This window comes from Python bivittatus, unplaced genomic scaffold (genome assembly GCF_059951505.1).
Source record: "Python bivittatus isolate LINGU-HERP-01145 unplaced genomic scaffold, Pbiv_v1 ctg000170_np1212, whole genome shotgun sequence".
In the NCBI taxonomy this organism is placed as follows: domain Eukaryota; kingdom Metazoa; phylum Chordata; class Lepidosauria; order Squamata; family Pythonidae; genus Python; species Python bivittatus.
In genome coordinates, this window is record NW_028277039.1 from 942,335 (window position 1) to 961,512 (window position 19,178).

Here is a 19,178-nt window from a genome sequence, read left to right on the forward strand (position 1 = left end):
CTTTGGGTTCAAACCAGCAACAATTCTTACTCTTGCACACTTTGTACACTTGCACAAAGTCAGGGATCTTGTAGGATTAGAGTCAGGTGTATGATTAACCAATTATACCAAGCAGGTGCTAATGATCATCAATTTCATATGTAGGTTGAAACACAGTCATTAACTGAAACAGACACAGCTGTGTAGGAGGCTTAAAACTGGGTGAGGAACAGCCAAACTCTGCTCCTAAGGTGAGGTTGTGGAAGACAGGTTCACGTCACAGGTCATGCACCATGGCAAGACTGAGCACAGCAACAAGACACAAGGTAGTCATACTGCCATCAGCAAGGTCTCTCCCAGGCAAACATTTCAAAGCAGACTGGGGTTTCAAGATGTGCTGTTTGAGCTCTTTTGAAGAAGCACAAAGAAACGGGCAACGTTGAGGACCGTAGACGCAGCGGTCGGCCAAGGAAACTTAATGCAGCAGATGGAAGACACATCATGCTTACTTCTCTTCGACATCGGAAGATGTCTAGCAGTGCCATCGGCACACAACTGGCGGAAACCAGTGGGACCCAGGTACACCCATCTACTGTCCGGAGAAATCTGGACCAGAAGTGGTCTTCATGGAAGAACTGTGGCCAAAAAGCCATACCTCTGACGTGGAAACAAGGCTAAGCGACTCTGCATGAAAACATAGGAACTGGGGTGCAGAAAAATGGCAACAGGTGCTCTGGACTGATGAGTCAAAATTTGAAATACAGTGGTACCTCGGGTCACAAACACTTCTGTTCACGACCAATTCAGGTCACGAACAGCACCGTTCGCAAAATTTTGCTTCCGTTCGTGAACTCCGCATCAGGTGACGAACAGGATCCGCGGCCATTTTCCCTGCTGACACACGTGGTCGTGGCTTCCTGTAGGGAGGGGGACTCTCCCTCCAAACAATAACCGCCTCCCCACCTGCCTTCCTGTCCTCCACGCCTCAAGCAAGGTTAGCGTTCTCTCTCTTCATAGTGTACTGTACTGTACTTTGTGTCATATTTTTGTGGTTTAAAAAAAAAATACATATGGTTCAGAACGGATTAACCGTATTTACATTGAACCTTATGTGAAAATTTTATTCGGGTTGCGACCACAATCGGTTGGCGACCAAATTCGTGGGGGTCAGAACGGATTAACCGTATTTACATTGAACCTTATGGGAAAATTTGATTCGGGTCGCGACCAATTTGGGTCGCGACCAGAGTCGCAGAACGAATTAAGTTCGTGACCCGAGGTACCACTGTATTTGGCTGTAGCAGGAGGCAGTTTGTTCGCCGAAGGGCTGGAGAGCAGTACAATAATGAGTGTCTGCAGGCAACAGTGAAGCATGGTGGAGGTTCCTTGCAAGTTTGGGGCTGCATTTCTGCAAATGGAGTTGGAGATTTGGTCAGGATCAATGCTGCCCTCAATGCTGAGAAATACAGGCAGATACTTATCCATCATGCCATACCATCAGGGAGGTGTGTGATTGGCCCCAAATTTATTTGGCAGCAGGACAACGACCCTGAACATACAGCCAATGTCCTTAAAAACTCTCTTCAGCATAAAGAACAAGGAGTCCTGGAAGTGATGGTTTGGCCCCCACAGAGCTCTGATCTCAACATCATCGAGTCTGTCTGGGATTACATGAAGAGACGGAAGGATTTGAGGCAGCCTACATCCACAGGAGATCTGTGGTTAGTTCTCCAAGATGTTTGGAACAATCTACCTGCCGTGTTCCTTCAAAAACTGTGTGCAAGTGTACCTACTGTAGAAGAATTTATGCTGTTTTGAAGGCAAAGGGTGGTCACACCAAATATTGATTTGATTTGGATTTCTCTTCTGTTCGCTCACTTTGCATTTTGTAAATTGATAAACATAAACAATTACAATATATATTTTTGAAAGCATTCTTACTTTACAGCATTCTTTCACACCTGCCTAAAACTTTTGCACAGTACTGTATGTCTTAAAATCCCTACCACTTTATCATAACCACAGCATCTTCAAGAACAGCCAATGTGTTCATCAAAAGTCATCCCTACTGTAGGAAGAGACCCAGGCAAGTTCCTGAGCACACGTCTTTATTTTTCTACAACAAAATAGACTGTTGTAGAATAATCTCATCTTCCCCCTCCCTCCTCCCCAACAATGTTCCTGCCAGCTGTATGCACAAATGCAGAGACACACCTGTTACTGTTATTCTGTATTTGAGAAAACAGGCAAGGCTTCAAAGGCTATGTCTCACTAAGCTATACACTTTTAAAAACCCTGATTAATAGTCCTACATTAGGTTTTCTCTTCCTCCCCACACATTGCTTTAGGCACAGATTCCATGGCAATCCATCACACTCACTGCTTCTTGGCCTTGCATCCGGACTCTGAACAGCTTCACAGGGCGGGATCCAAGGTACCTGGTTCTTGTATCAGACAGATCACCAGTGACAGGATCAAGGACAGTTCGGAGTAGCACACCATTCTTGATTGTGAAAGCAGAGGACCAAGAGGAGAGAGGACCAAGTTCACTCCAGGTTCTAAACAGATCTTGATTCTAACATATTTATCATTTCTGGCCTCTCTGACTTGAGAAAGGTTAGACATAGCACTGCTACTATAAAAGTATACAAACTTTTCTAAATTTTCCAAATTAAGAAAGGAGGCATGAAACACTTTTTAAAATACAGCCAACAACAGCAAAATCTTTGCAGTGGAGCAGTGGAGCTCACTTCCATCACAGAAAGTCCTGACCCACAGAAAGGTGGGACCCAGGAAGCAGCAGCATTCTCCATTCTGGCTGAAGCTGCCTTTCATGACAGAACATTTCATTTGGGGAGTTCAAGGGGGTGTAGGCTGCTTCCCCTCCCCAGGAATTCTGGGCTTCAAACAAAGGACTCTCACTCTTTCTCTCCCTCCCAGGCAAATGAAATGGGGGGGGGGGAGAAAGCCAGAGCCCCAGGATCATACCCACCCAGAACAAGGCTGACTAACGCAGAGCGCTGGTCACTTAGTGGTTGCGCTGGGCAGGTTTGGAAAGCAGGCTTAAAGTGAAGGCCACTTGTCAATGTTCAGTCAGCAAAACCTTCTTACAGGCTGCTCAGGTCCTGGATGATGACATGCAGGTTTCACAAGAAGCTACCTGCATGCTAGTTAAAGTTTCCATCCTCTCATTTTTTAAAACTTCTTACCTGTTGGACCTCTATTGCCTGAATATGACTTTTCTTGGCATTTTTCCTATTTTGTTTGATTATAAAAGTACTTGCCATAAAAAAAATCTGGCAATGTGACGGGGGTGGAGAGGAGAAAAAAAGAAGAAAAATTTATTGACAGAGTTTTCTCTTCTCAACTGACTGCCTGTAGGCGTGGAATATTTGCTACAGCAAACAAGAGAATGGGCTACCCTGTTTGACTGAGGCGAGGGCAACCACTGGAGCTTGGAAGCCCAATCAAAGGCAGCAACATTTTTCCACTGAGCAGGGAAAAGCTCCCTCGAGGAACACTGCCTCACCTGCAAGCCAATGTTCAGGTACAAAAACCCAATGGAGCTCCGTTCTCCCAGCTCATCTTGCTTCTCGGCTCCCCCCATTTCCACGATGCACAAGGACTCTGGCTGCGCAGGGAGAGCCTGCATGCTCAGAGGCTGCAGACAGTCCTGGGGGAGAACGAAGAACATACGTTACTCAGGAGCATGGAAGAAGAGCCAATCTCTCACGACAGAGGATTCCTGCTGCTACATAAACACGTCTCAGAGCCATCTGGAGAGCAAGAGGAAAGGTAACTATTTTCTACTAAAAAAGCACTGGCTTTAAGTAATTCTTTTTTGTCTTGGATTCTACTGCGTAAGCAACATTCTTTTACTAATGTTTCAGAACCTTTAATAATGGCTAGAAACCTGTCTTTCTTCCAGAGTGCCCAGAAGCAGAGGCTGCAATTTGAGTTGGGAGGAAAAACAGCATGCTAGCCATTTAGTTAAAATTGGTTAAAACTGAAAGAAATTTGGGGGGACTGCAGCTCTTGTGGATACTTCATGCAGCGTTTCCAAGATGCTCCTCGTTTTTAAGCTCTCCCCATCAACAGGCCTCATATTTAATATATTCTCATCCGCAAGACGAGAAATCTTGCAAGAGAAATGGCACCCCCCTTCTTATAGCAATAAATCAGTCAAAGTCGAGCAACATAGACAAATACTTCCAGTCAGGCACTTACCGAGGGATCAAGCGAAATGATCCGCACAGTGTTGTCTACCAGCCCAACAGCAAGGAAACGGGAGCGCTGCTCTCCAGGAGGAACGTTTGCCAAACTCATGCATACAACATCAGCTGACATCTCCTTCCTCTCTGTGTATTCATTCAGTTGTCCTGACTAGTGTGCAAAGAGAAGGGAAGAGGCAGGTCAGAACCCATTAATTTCAAGCAATCCTGTTTAAGAAACCGGTCTTCAGGCAACTTTAAGAAAGACCAAAAGCAAAAGCTTTTCCAAAAAGCCAATGACCATCTTAGGAAGTACATGATTTTTCAAAGAGGATCATCTCTGCTGTGCTCCTCCCAACAACTAACAACAAAAAAAACCCTGGTCATGACTGAAAGCAGATCATCACCCTTTGCTGCAGCTGCTGTTCTTTGCTATCAGAAATGCTTCTGAGTAGACTGTACTCCATGTTCATCCATCAAGGTTACCCTGTCCAAAATCCCAAATCAACACTCAGCTACACTAACATCGGGTTTAGCTTTCATCTTCATCTACAACCCCAGTCCACATCTACTTTTTATGCCAGACAGCTCACGTACTGGATCCATCTCAAAGTAAACCAATTCTCCTCCAGTCAACGCGATCACCACTTGTCTCTGATTCACCGCGCACTTGACAATGGTTTTTTTCCCCGGTGTTTTCCATTCATTAACTCGTTTATCTGCTCGGATGTGCCTGATACCATCAGGATAAACCTGAAAAGATACAATTATGAGGTGTTAGGCTATTATAGTAACCAGTTCCTTTGCTATTCTTTTTCTTAGCCCACCATTTTATATTTTAGTAATTGCCTGATATATTTTTATTAGTCATGGAGCATACAAAAGAACTAAGAAGCAAAAAATGTTGCACAACTGGAAAAGGCTTCATCAGTCACTGCTTGCTTACCACAAGCTCCTATCAAGGCTCTAACTCTTACTGGTTAGCAAAGAACTTGGTAATTCTCTTGTAATTAATTTGCGATCATTAAGCTTTCCATTTCAACCAGTCTAAAAGGATGGACAAATTCAGTAACCAGCAACTCGCAAAATACTAAGAGTTCACGGGTTGCTTTAAAAAAGAAACACATGGACACAAATCTGAATATTTAGTCTTTGAGGTTTTTTAAAAATAATAGGGGTATAATCAAAACAGCATGGCATTAAGGAAATCTTCAGAAGCATCTGTGAGCAAGGAGTCACTAATGAAGATGTGCAAAACTTACCAATAAGGGGGCAATATTTTTCTGAACCACGCCAATCTGGTCATTCCAGGGATGGCTGGTTCTTTTCTAGAAGCGAATCTTTCGGAAGAGGGAGCAGTTCAGGGTGAGTTCCCTGGGATGGTAAGTTTTGCACATCCTCAGAAATCCGTATTATCCCACAATTTCAAATCATAAGAACAGCTCACAAGCAGAATAACTGTGCTCTGCCAGCCACCTCAAACTGATTTATACTGATCATACCAACACAACTCTATTTTCTTCCCTGGTTGCAAGGCAGCCCCTGTTAGTGACCCAGCCAATCCCTAAAACTCACCCGCTTCGAAGCAGTATTTCCATCAAGCCAATCAGAAGAGCAGACTGCTCTTACCTTAGTAAGAACAGCCTGGCAGAAGAGGGCAGGATGTAAAAAAAGAAGAAGCCAAAGAATCAAGCCTCAAAGTCAAGCCCTCTCTCATGGTGAAGAGCTTTATTCGATGGACAAAATAAAACAGCACGTGGGCTGTTAAGCACAACAGCCTTCAAGGAAACAGAGTGGCCTTACCTGTACCAAGGCATCATCTCCCAGCAATGAGCAGGACAAGGTGGGTGTGGTTCCAAGAAATCCCGAGTCAGTCACTTCCTCCACGGTTTCTCCGATAGACAGAACCAGGGTGGCATTGACGAAGGACACAATGATATAAGCATCAAATTCATCTGATGAGAGAAGAGAAAGGAAAGATTACAGGGAGGTCTGCGAAGTAAATATGGCTGGCGGTAGCTCTTCACAGAAGCTCCTACAGCATCTCTGATAATCACCATAAGGCATCCAAGGGAAGAAACTGAATTTTCAGCCACAAGGAAATCATGGCTAACCTTTGGGAAACAGTTTCAAGCCAGGCAAAAAAAAATATCAGCAGCCTTGGGTGATTCTTTCATTTCCATTGTGAACCTTAAGAATAAGCGTAGTTTCTCTGAAGCCAGGAGATATCGGAAGACCAGAGTTGAATTCTGAAAGCAGTGACATGATGCAGTGCAGTAATTCTGCAAAACCAACAGGCTTATTAAGAATCACAGAACTGGAAGGAGACACTGAGGCTGCGGAGTCCAATTCCCTGCTCAGTCCAAGGACCCAAACTGTCAGCATCCCGGACCGAGGGCTGCCTGGCTTCTGCTGGAGCACCTCCAATGAAGGGCAGCCCTCCATCTCCTGGGTCACTGGTTCTGCTCTCAGTCTGCTCTTTCTGCTGGGAAGCTGCTTCCTAATAAGAGAAGCAGGTTGCTTCTCTGTAACTGGTCCTCAGATGGACATGTATGTGCTGACGTGCACAGGTTTTCTGCTCCTTTGCAGACACCACTAGAAGATTACAGAGCTGAACTATTTGAGCTGGCCAGGAAAGCTGCCTCCCACTGTGCTTGCCTGAAGGACTTACAAGGATTTGTCTCAATTCTTTGATGCTTCTATAAACACTCAGTTACAGACCTAAGTACTTGGGTGGAATAGGCAGAAGGACTGTGAGAATGCACAAAAGTATTCAGAAAAACCCACACAGCTCCTGTGCATCATACGCATGGATAACGCAAGTTACATTATAAGAAGTTAGATAGGCCTATCAATGTAGCACCAAGGACATTTTATTAAGCTAATCAGAGCATCAGATCTGGCCTAGGGACTGAGTTACTAGTGCCAAACGAAGCTCAACATCTGAGACCAGAACACTGCACAGCTTAAGTCAGAAAGTGAAATATGTCTTGCAAAGCTGCAGTCAAGGCTGCCAACACCTGAGCTGAAAATGTTCACAGAGGTGCCAAATGCATGGCTGCTGTTGCCCAACAAGAAACAGAGGGTGCATTCTTTGGACAACCATAGCAGATAAGCAGCTGCTTGCTGCCTTTTCCCAAATGGTTAGGTTCACTCCATGTAAACTGTCAAAGTCTTCCAAACATCTGAAAAATGAGGAGCCATTCTGAGGGAAGTGAAAATCGACCAGCTAGCCAGCACGGGGCTCAAAAAGGTTGATGGGGAAGATCAACACATTACCGTTCACAGACTTTCTTCCATACCGAGACCAATGACGAAATGGAAAACCTGTCCTAATCAAAAGCCAAGCCTGCGGGGATGACAGAGCAAGCCATGACAAAAGAGTATTCATGGTAAGAGGATATGTATCTGTGAACCTAAACAGTGTTTCATTTGTGTCTCTACATAACCTTTGGGCCAGCAATCTGATTACACAGTCCTGCAGAGGAGAGATGGGTGTCCGTGGGGCCCCAATGAGCCTATGACCCTGATGCGTGAACGGCTTAGCAGACAACAACAGAACCCAGACTTGGCTTTTCCTGGGGTCAGAGAGAAGGTGGTCATCTCCTCACTGTAGTAAGGGGACAGCTAACTCTGATTGTTTATCAGTTGTTACGTATCAATTGTTTGGTTGATACGTAGACTGTGGGTGTCAGGAATCTTCTACAGAGATGCAAAGGATAAAGGCGTCAATTTGGCAAGGCCAAGGAACAACTACCCTTGTTATCTAACTGTTGCCTTTCCATTTCTGGGTCACAGATTAATTATTCAAGACATCTCTGTGACACCTTTTGACATTCTCCCCCTTCCTATATAGTCTTTATTTCTTTGAATGCCCAAGGCTCTTGGATTCTTTGGCTGGGAGCCCAATGATCACTGTAGGCCAATGAAGTAACACTGCTGCAGAAATCCTCAAATGGTCTGGTTCTTCTTAAGCATGAGCATTTTTCCCACATCAAGAAGATGGCTGACATTTGGAAATATATTGCCCCACATCAGGCTAGTCATCTAAAATATCTGGGCCAGATCTCCCTGTTATAAAGAATTCTCCCCATGTCTACTGAAACTAGGCAGACAAGACAGCTAAGTCCACTATCTCAAGATGATCCCTGGCACACATACATACTGATTTCTGTGAACTAAAACAAAAACTAGAAAAGTGGGCCTTAAATTTTCACAATTCAGTTAGTCTAAACTAACTCCCACATAGATGTGCCTTAGTTATTCAAGGCAGGACAAGGATGAAAAATAGAAGCCATTCTGTCATTACACAAAATTACCAAAGGGAATGGAGGAAATGTATTGTTGAAGGCTCTCACGGCTGGCATACGATGGCTGGTGTGGGTCTTCCGGGCTGTGTGGCCGTGTTCTTGAAGTTTTGTTTCCTAACGTTTCGCCAGCACCTGTGACCGGCATCTTCAGAGTGCAGGAGCACAGACAGGAGCAGTTCTCTCTGTGCCCAGGGTGATGTGACCCTTTTGTGGGTATTTATAGAGATCTGAGGGGGGAAGGGGGATTGGGTGTGTGTGTGGGGGGGTTGAGTTACTGATTGGCTGCTTGTTTTGGTGTCAGCATCTGTGTGTATCTTCCTGGGGTTTAGGCAGGGTTTTTTCTTCTATTGAAAACAATAGAAGAAAAAACCCTGCCTAATCCCCAGGAAGATACACACAGATTCTGACACCAAAACAAGCAGCCAATCAGTAACTCAACCCCCCCACACACACACACCCAATCCCCCTTCCCCTCAGATCTCTATAAATACCCACAAAAGGGTCACATCACCCTGGGCACAGAGAGAACTGCTCCTGTCTGTGCTCCTGCATTCGGAAGATGCCGGTCACAGGTGCTGGCGAAACGTTAGGAAACAAAACTTCAAGAACACGGCCACACAGCCCGGAAGACCCACACCAGCCATGGAATGGAGGAAAGTTCATCCTTTCTGTGCAACCTCAGAGCAATTTGTTATTTCTAAGCCACCTGCAGAGCAAGAATGGTATTTGGAACAGGACTCAACTAGGGCCATCAAGCCCCATGCCCTCCCTAAGAGAATAGCCCAATGTCAGACTGAAACTGGGGAATCTGGTTAAGCATGACAGGGCTCTCTTTTTCAGGATATGCGGGGAGAGGGTGGGTGTCTTGTACCCATTAAACAACCCCGCTGGCTCATTCAGTTTGTCCATCAGCAATGAAGTACCAGAGCAAATGTGAATTAATAGCAAAAGAGAAGTAAAGGCACAGGCGGAGCTTGTGCAGTTCCTTGGAATATATAACTTCAAATGCCACTCAGGTGATCCAGTGGCAGCCAAAAAGCTGCATGATGGCACAAAATATTTTCAGTCTCCCCCTGGGGGCAAACTGCTCAGAAAAGCTATCAATTTTCTCACAACTCTCAACAAAAAGGTAGAAAATCCAATTATCCTATTATGCAAAATTTAACAATGTTAACATTAACTGCTGAAATTGCTTTGGAATCTTTCATCCAGAAGTTGAAAAGCCATCTGTGATCCCTTCTCATTCTAAAAAAACTAAAAAAGCCATGGAACTTTTGAATGAATGAATTCCACTCTCATGTACTGGGTCACAAGACACCTTAGCATAGCTGGAAAATATACTCTGAATCGAGAAGCACGAGTATTCCAAGACCTCACAGCAGAGGTCGGCAAGGGTGCCACGGAAGGCCAACTGCCATCAGCTCCCATCAGCCTGACCAGTGCGATCCAGTAGTCCTGAAGAAAGAGCTACACCTTGCCCAGCAGTCCCTTCCTCCTCCTCCTCCTCCTCCTCCAACATTAAGCCGTCCTCCCATTGTTTCACTGAAAGACCTTCCAGAGGCAAAGACTGGACAAAGTTGTTCAACTGGGCTTTCTTGGGCCATGGGGATGTCTTCAATCATCTTCCCCCACCCACTCTTTCCCCCACCAAAAGGAAAACAGCTTTAATCTCTCCAAATCTGATCGCTAACATCCCACTTTTTCCTATCTTTCACTCTAAGATGATCTCTATATACACTAACAGGAAAATTGTACATCTATTCAACCTTGTCTATTCTACAGTTCTTCCAATGCTAGAACTCAGCAGGAAAAAAAACAGTTACATTTAGTTTCAGGACAGCCTATCAGCAAGGACTGCTATCCAGCATCAGTTTCCATGGACTCAGTGCACTTCTCATTTGCAAGTCATTATGTCAAAGTCTCAGAACAACTAACCATTTCAAGACATCAGAATTCTAACAGCAGACTGGCAGTCCTGATACATTAAACTCTGCTACTTCCCTTGAAGTGAGGGGTTAGGGAACATGAGAACTGAGAGCTCACACAAAAGATTTAAACCCTAGTTCAGGTTCTAGATACCACTGGAAAGTAGAAGATTGCTCACATCTGGAATCATGTCTTACTGATGTCAAGAGAACTGATGTCTACTTGACCACAGATTATCCATGCCTATGTCTACTGCAGGCTCTGAAATCCCCTTTCTACAGATCTCAGAATACCTTACACCCTCATAATTGCTGAAAACTGACCATACAGTTTCCTGCAGGTTTGAACCAGAAAACAGTAATGTAAGAACAGTGCAAGTCCCAGTTAACAGTAAGCTAACAATAGGCGTACCCCAGTTAAAAAACAAACAATACTCCCAAACATAAACTGACCTCCACTTCACACGCATGAGGCAGTCCCAACTAATCTGTGCCCTCCGACAAACTGTTGAAGCATGACTACCAGAAGATTACCCCCTCCCCAAATTAAGGCAAGCAATTAGAGAATCCTTCAGCTGGAAGGGAGCACTGAAGTCCTTGAGTGATCAAGGCAAGAATCCAAATTAAAACATCCCTGTGAGATGGGTAACAACCCGCTACTTGAATGCAAAGGGAGCCCACCACCTCTCCAGGCTTTGGTTCTGCTCCCAAACTGCTCTATCATTAGGACAATTTTAAAAAGATTTTTTTTTAAATTCAACAAAAATCTACTGTTACTGTTGATAAAATTGATCCTAACTGCCAGGAAATTAGCGCTCTCACTCTGTTATGACCATGGACCAGAAACGGATGCAAGATCTGAAGCTCGGCTTGAGCCAGTTTGCAGCGGCTGCTCTTCTGCATTACCAAGAGCTCCATTAACATCCACAGTAAATCTAAGAAATGTCTTTGCAATCATCACAAAAACTAATCTCTCACAATAAGCTTGAGATACAAACTGTGTCTGTAGGCTCAATCACAGCCAATAAAACAATGCACAAGCTGAATACTGAAGTCACCTCCTCCTCTAATGTGGGGTCCACAGCCATTTGCTGACCGTCTCTCTGGAGGAGAGCTATCGCTGTTCTTATGCCATTTTTCTTGCGCTCATTTGCATTCTCCATTTCCTATCTTATTTAGCTCATTCAACATTAATACTGACAACATTAAGAATCCATTCACAAATGGATGGATTTAATCAGAACTGTGCTAGTATATGCAGGGTTGTCTTCCAACACATTCATTGGAAGATTTAAACATTTTTTTTTTAGATATTTTAATCCCTTTATTATTTTTATAAATAACTCAAGGCGGCGAACATACCTAATACTTCTTCCTCCTCCTATTTTCCCCACAACCACCACCCTGTGAGGTGAGCTGGGCTGAGGGAGAGTGATGGCCCAAAATCACCCAGCCAGCTTTCACGTATAAGGTAGGACTAGAACTCACCATCTCCTGGTTTCTAGCCTAGGGCTTTTACCACAAGACCAAACTGGCTCTCTTTTTCATCCATTATCTGGATGCTTGTAAAGGATTTGCAAGTTTTCAATGCAAATTTCACTGTCTACCATTCCAACCACCGGTGCATAAGAGGATTCAAAGAACAAGCCAGGTATTGGACAACAGAAATAGAAAATTTCTGAATTAAAAAATGTGAAGGAACTAATTAGATGGTGATCACCAAGCAAAACAAGCCATATGGCAGGAGAGACTGTGAATGGACTGGGGGGGACAAGGAAAGTAAGTGGGTGCGGGAGCCTGAGAGTCAATCTTCTTGGGCATCATTCTGTGGATTGGCAGAAAGTACTAAGCAGCAGCGTTAACACTGCATCCTGACATCTGAACCAGGGCAATCTCACAAGTGTACCTTTTGTCTTCTCTGGACTGAAGCAGGAGGCAATTTCAGAGGCAGGAGCAGGTGAATTTCAGATCTGCAGAGATGTTCACTAACAGGCAGAGTGTGAATGGGAAAAATGTGCAGGTACCTGGTACAAGCACTGAGCTAAAGTCAACTGGCTGTTTTATTAAAATGGGGGGAGGGGGGAGCTACAATAGAAACAAAAAAGGTGTTGCCCCCACTGTGAAGGACACAATCAGGAAGAGCCTTCTTGTGTGGAAACACTGCATGCACAGGGTGGGAAACCAAAGGACACTCACAACACAGATACTGATGATTCTGTAGTGTGATCTTTGCAGCTCAGGGTGAAAACAGCCATGGAAATGCTGGAGCTGGATCCAGCTAATCAGCTTTTCCTTGACACCCAAAAGACAGCTAAAAACAGGAAGATATGTGAGCTTCAACTTCCAGAATTCTCAGCAATAGCTGTGCCAGCTGAGGAACTCTAAAACAGGAGGCTGGGGGAGGCTGATATACCTCCTAAGCATTAGGGTTAGAAGTTATCTGTCTGACACAGTATGTACTGTAACTGTTTAGGGTAAGAGCTCTAGCAAACATATGCATGAATTCTAGAACTTGGGTGTGTCATAAGATTTGCTACACATCCTGGACTGCCAAGCTTTATTTGATATGGAAATGAACACATCCTCTATCAGTCAGAATATATTAGGACACCCTAAATATACTTGGAAACACATGGGAAGCCTGTGCAAGGTACTTTATCTCAGCAACAAGCATCTACAGAAGTTCTAGGTACATGGCACTGGAAATACTTTTGCTGCACAGCTATGCAAGCAAAGCTTTCAATTCAGAAAAGGCAACATGGAGAGTAAAGCCATTCTTATCCCAAGAAGTCAGGCAAGGGGCTGATACCTTCAGCCAAGGCCAAAGCCTGCATCCACCCACTACCCAAATAGCACCACACATCCTGTAGCTGTAAGTACACACCTGTGGGAGGAGATCAGCACCTCCACTGCCAGCCACCTGTGGAAGAAAAAAGAAGGCTTGGTATTGGTAGTATCATGCCCACATACCAGCCAAGGTTAGAATTTGTCTAGAGTTGTGTGTACACAACAAACAGAGTGAATGAAGAATTTCAGAAGCAAAAGCCAGAGACAAATAGGATTACCACAGTATAACAACCCCCTCTGTAGGCTTTGTGTCACTAGCACACATCAAAGTAAACCATTGAGAATTAGGCAGGGTCAATACAAAACTATCTTATGATACATTCAAAGAAAACAAGCATTATGTGCAACACAGTATTGACCCAATAAAACCTCCATCACAGAAGTACCATAGCAAATGAGTCTCAAATATTCGGGATCAACAAACCTGAATTCACACTGAATGCCTGGATGGAGTAATTTCCAACATCTGCCTGGGAGAAACTCATATGCATATTTACCACTGCCACTTAAACAGAGGAGTGAAGCTCGTTTGTCAGTAAAGCTTTGCATCCCATGTCCTGAAACGCTTCAAGATACTATAGCTCAAAACATCAAGACTAGTTGTGGATGCTAGATTGCATCACTAAAGCTGGCTAGATGATCAAGGTTAAAGCTATTGCAGGTTCATAAGGAAAGGGACAATCTTTTGGATATCCTGAGCCCAAATCGTTTAAGGTTTTTGTACTGCATCCAGAAGCAAATTAAAAGCCAGAGGAGAACCACTGTAATAAGATGAACAGCATGCAGACCAGGAAGCAAATGGCCAGGAGGTTTCCACTAGTTATGACTGCCACAAACACAATACGACAGTATTTTCAATAGCTGGTACCATATCCAGGAAGAGGTACAGCTGGGATCCCACCAATCTGGTTAGTTCTTTTGGCCTCACAGAAACCATCAGGTTCCAGAAGTGTGACCTCTTCAGACAGAATGCAACTCCATCCAGAATAGCTGGATTTCCAGCCTGAATTAGCTGGTGCAACGAAGTCTTGCTTACATTTAACAACTTCAGGTACTCCTTGGGTTACGACAGCAATTGGGACTGGAATTTCCATCGCAAAGCAATGCGGTCGTAAAGTGTGACGTCACGTGACCGCATCACTTAGTGATGGAAATTCCAGCATTCCCCATTGCCATTGTTAAGTGAGGATTACTGGTCTTTAGGTGAGGACCTCTTCACAACTTTCTGCTGGCTTCCAACAAACAAAGTCAGTGGGGAAGCTGGCAGGAAGTGGCAAGTCCCAGGCAGTTCACAAGCAGCCCAGCAGGCAGGTAAGTGGCTGCTGCTGAGTGGGGAAGGATGTGTTGGTGGCCGCCAAGACGCAGTGTGAGTGCAGCAGGGCCAAGGGTGGCTGCTGCAGGTGCATGAGGGTGCTCAAGGATATGCAGGTAGCTGTCAAAGCATGGCATGGGCGTGGTGGGGCTGGCTGCTGCCAGGTGGGAGAGGGTGCACAAGTGGCCACCGTAGGCAGGGGGGTGCTGCAGGCGCTGTAGCTGGGCTTCTCAGGGGAAAAAAGCAATTTACCAGAGCAACATGCGACCTCTGCTGACTTCCCCATTGACTTTGCTTGTAGGAAGCTAGCAGGGAAGGTTGCAAATGGCGATCACGTGACACAGGACGCTACAACCGTCACAAGTGCGAGCCAGCTGCCAAGCGCTCAGATCGTGATCATGTGACTGCAGGGGTGCTGGGACGGCCAGAACTTCAAGGACCAGTTGTAAGTACCACTCATTCAGCACCATTGTAACTTTGAATGGTCGCTGAATGGGTGGTCGTTAACCGAGAACTATCTGTACCCAATCCACAATTCCAAAGCACATAATATTAAGATGCATTTACAGGTAGTCCTCATTTAGTTACCACAACTGGGACCAGCAACTTGGTTGTTAAGCGAAGTAGTCACTAAATGAAACTGCAACTGTGCTTACAATATTGCTTCAGCTTTCCTTTGCTTTACTGACCTGTGAAGGTCATAAATGCAAGGACTGGTCGCAAAGTTAGTTTTTCATCACCTGAAAATGGTTTTACATCAATTGCAAATGGTTGTTAAATGAGGCAGTTGCTAAACAAGAACTACCTGTATTATTATGTTTACACCCTTATAAAAACTGTGTTCAAATAAAAAATTTTTTTGTTGATTTACCATCATTTATAAACTGCTCTAATCTGACCAATTCTGAGCCATATATACAATCAAACCAAACTAAACTAAAATGTATCTCTGAAATGAAAACAATGCATCATAAAATAATCATTAAAGTTGGCATCCCGCTAATAATCTAGAGTCTAAAGACGTGCTGAAACAGGATAGTTGTAAGGGTCTTCCTAAATGCAAAAGGAAGGATAAGAGTTGATCACACTTCTGAAAGTAAAGTGTTCCACAATGAGGGGGCTACCACTGAGATGTCTTTCTTACTAGGCCAGGCCCTCTTCACTTCTGGTGGCAGCAGGATCTTTACCAGGCTTCCCTCAATATTTAAATCTTTTATAGATGATAACCATCTGTTTGAATTCAGCCTGGAAGCACATTTGGCAGCCAATGTGGTAACCTCAAAATAGTGTGATTCTGCAATAACAGGTCTTCCTAACTAATAATCTGAGCACTGCATTTTTGCACCACTTGTAGCTTCTGAGTCAATTTCAAAGGCAACACCATATCAAAGTGTTCCAATAGTCCACTTGCAAAGTGATCAAGTCACATCGTTGTAGGGAAACAAGTGGAGCACCAGCCCAATCTGGCCAGGGCTCCTACTGGCTATGACTTCTATCTGCTGCTTGAGAAGGAACCACAAGTCACAGACCAACTCCTTCCAGAAAAGTGTGCCCCCATCAAGAGCAACAGATGACCCTGATGTTTACAAACATAGCAACTCAGTCCTGCTCCACTTTAGTCTCCCCATCCAGACCTCATAGCCTCCAGACACAGATTCAAGACACTGCAGCATCTCCAATTTGGCCTGGTTTGGCAAAGTACAGCTGAGTATCAGCATACTGATGACATCTCACCCTGAACCAATGGGTGACCTCCTCCAGCAACTTCATTTACGTGTTAAATACAATGAGGGAGAGGTCTAAGCCCAAAGGCACTGCAACCCACACTGGAGCAGCTAAAGGCTTGATCATTTAGTAGTAGTAGTAGCAGTAGTAGTAATAGTAAACCAATTTATATAGCTACCCATCTCACCACAGGAGATTCTGGGTGGCATACAATACATTAAAAAATAAAAAACAAAATAAAACAGAGAATAAAAGGAAGTTAAAAGTAAGGGAGCCACCTCATAAATTTCCCCGTCCCTTGGGGTCCCCAGGCCTGCTGGCATAAGCAAGTCTTAAGGGACCTCTGGAAGCTCAACAATGACGAGGCCAGTCTCACCTCAAGGGGGAGAAGATTCCACAGCGCAGGTGCCACAGCAGAAAAGGCCTGCTGCCTGGGGCCTGCCAAATGTAGCTCCCTACATTTATACCTCATGATTACTGACTGGAACTGCCCTCTCCAGTAAAAGTGGAGCAGTGGCTCCCATTCCCAATCCTTACGGGTGTTTCAGAGTTAATGGTATCAAATGCCACGGAGAGGTCTGATAAGAACATGAGGGGAACACTCATACCAATCAAATCCCAGCATACATGATCTACTAAGGAGATGAAAGCTCTTTCAATTCCATGACCAGGTCCAAAATCTCATTAGAATGGATCCAGTTCCATTTAAGTTCTCCTGTAATTGACCTCCTCCGCCAGTTTCATAGGCCCAAAGTTGTCAATCAAGGTGCAGCACTTCCTCTTTCAATGCTGGTGGCACAACATCTGCCCTCAAAAGGGATTTGCCACTTTTCAACCCCAGCGGCCCAAAGAAGCCTGGAGGGGCATGGCTCTAACTCAGTGGCAGTGATCATGCTACAGACGATGCCATCCACCTCCTCAGGTTCCAAGAGCAAAAAAGAATCCCAGGCAGAAATGCACGGTGCTGCCTCAATCATGGCCTTTGGCTCCACTCAACTGGCACCTAAATTAGAGCAGATAGAAGCTGCTTTATCCCCAAGGAAATCTGCAAACCAATCCAGTCAGACTCTAGGCATCTCGTCATGCCCAGTCTGAGTTACTACAAAGAGTGCCACCAGGCAGGAATCCATGGATGCAATAAGCGATGGAGAAGAACTAACATTTTGTCACTTTCATTGCCACTGAATAGGCTCAATATGAGCTTGTACCAGCACTCAGTCTCACCCACTCTGCCATAACCAAAAGATGAAGCAGGCAGATTAGGGTTAGGGAGAGGACAAAAGCCGGGAATCTTGTCTAAAAGATCCCTTTGGGGAGGTAGATAAGAAGGAAACAAGTCGTTGAGGACAAATGCCACCTGAACCAGGCAAAGGAAGTTGGGCCTGAGCACATGGGGAAAAAACCCAATCCCATGAATCAACAAAGCAAGAACTTTTGGGGGTAAAAGGGGTCCTGAAGCCCACCCACTCGAGTTGTTGGGGATCCAGACTTGGCGGCTTCCATCCCTCTAGGCTCTAGCTAGTGCCTGGCAGCCTAGTTGAGAAAGACGCTAAGTAGGGATGCGTGTGTGTGTATGTGAGAAAGAGCAAATGTACTTTCTAACCAGTAAAGTTTTGCAGCAACTTGCTCCTGCAACTGCTTGGTCTGAAATGGCGGGCACCACGCTGTCCCTCCATGGCTCTCCCACAACTGATCTAGAAGGCACAAGCGATGAAGCTCACCACCTTCCACACCTGCTAACATTTCCTGAGAGCAGTGACAATGGCAGTAAGAGCAGCAGACCAGCCCAACCCCTTGCTGGGACAGGCCAGTATGAGCTGTAGCTTTTCCCCCTGTACGTGTTGCTCATATGCCACCTATCCACACTAAATACCATCCAACAACCCCCAAACCTCTCAAAGTTTTTCTACGCACCTAGTTCTATTACTTGCACATATGGCTCTGCAAAAACATCCAGGCATACACAAGAAAAACAACTTTCCACCAGCAGAATCACTATCAACTATGTCTGATGCCATCTTAAACTAAACTATTTGAAACATAACGCCTCTCTGAGTTAGCCGGACCTCCCTTAACAGCCAGTTACTCTCACAAGAAACCCACCAAACAGAATCCGCAGGCAGCAGGACAGAACAAAGGATCAGCACAGCCATCCCAACCTGGTCCAGAACTGCACATTCTTTGGGCACACAGCCAGCTCTTTGCTGTTTCAAGGGAGACGTGTGTTCCTCATAACATCCCCAATCAACAATCCCACTGCAGTATTCTGGCATAGCTTAAGGCTCCAAATGCTTTCATACAGAGCCCCATATAAACATGCTACAATCCAAACAGGATATAATTAAGGCCTGTGTCACTGTGGTCAAATCTGGCACCTTCATCTTTCACTGGCTGTGAAAATGGATGCTGGCCATTCCCCAATCTTGGACATTCAGATTCTAGGAAGTCACCCAAACTCAAATTTTAGGGGGAACATAACCATCCCATGTACTGTAATCTCCTATCATCTGATCTAACTTGCAACCAACCAGGACCACTCCTGGCTTCTTTGAACTGAGCTTCAGTTTTGTTTGACTGGACACCAGATGCTAATGTACCATTAAACAACCTCCTTGGATTGCAACAGGAGGAACTTTATCAGGATACTTTATCAGGAAAACTTTATCAGTTTTCCAGTCCCATCATGCAACCTCCCCCAGCAGCTTCATTTTAAATAACAAGAGGGCACAAGATGAAGTTCTGAGGTATATTATGGTCACAACTAGAGGTATACAGAATGCTTTGAGATGAAAAGTTTTACACACAGCTAGTCACAGTATGTAACATGAGCCACCCAAAACATTTTCTAGAACTGCTCCTCCAACAAGGT

The 19,178-nt window shown here is 44.8% G+C and overlaps 1 protein-coding gene across 1 annotated transcript in view; it reads right to left on the bottom strand.

The window, feature by feature from the left end:
* Positions 1–19,178, bottom strand: part of SF3B3 (splicing factor 3b subunit 3) — a 55,423-nt gene that overhangs the window by 18,987 nt on the left and 17,258 nt on the right. Inside the window, exons 12-16 of the mRNA XM_088135436.1 lie at positions 5,994–6,145; positions 4,788–4,943; positions 4,207–4,362; positions 3,509–3,652; positions 2,360–2,482 (exon numbers count right to left, since the gene is read on the bottom strand). Coding sequence (XP_087991562.1) covers positions 2,360–2,482; positions 3,509–3,652; positions 4,207–4,362; positions 4,788–4,943; positions 5,994–6,145 — 731 coding nt within the window. The remainder of the gene's footprint in view (positions 1–2,359; positions 2,483–3,508; positions 3,653–4,206; positions 4,363–4,787; positions 4,944–5,993; positions 6,146–19,178) is intronic.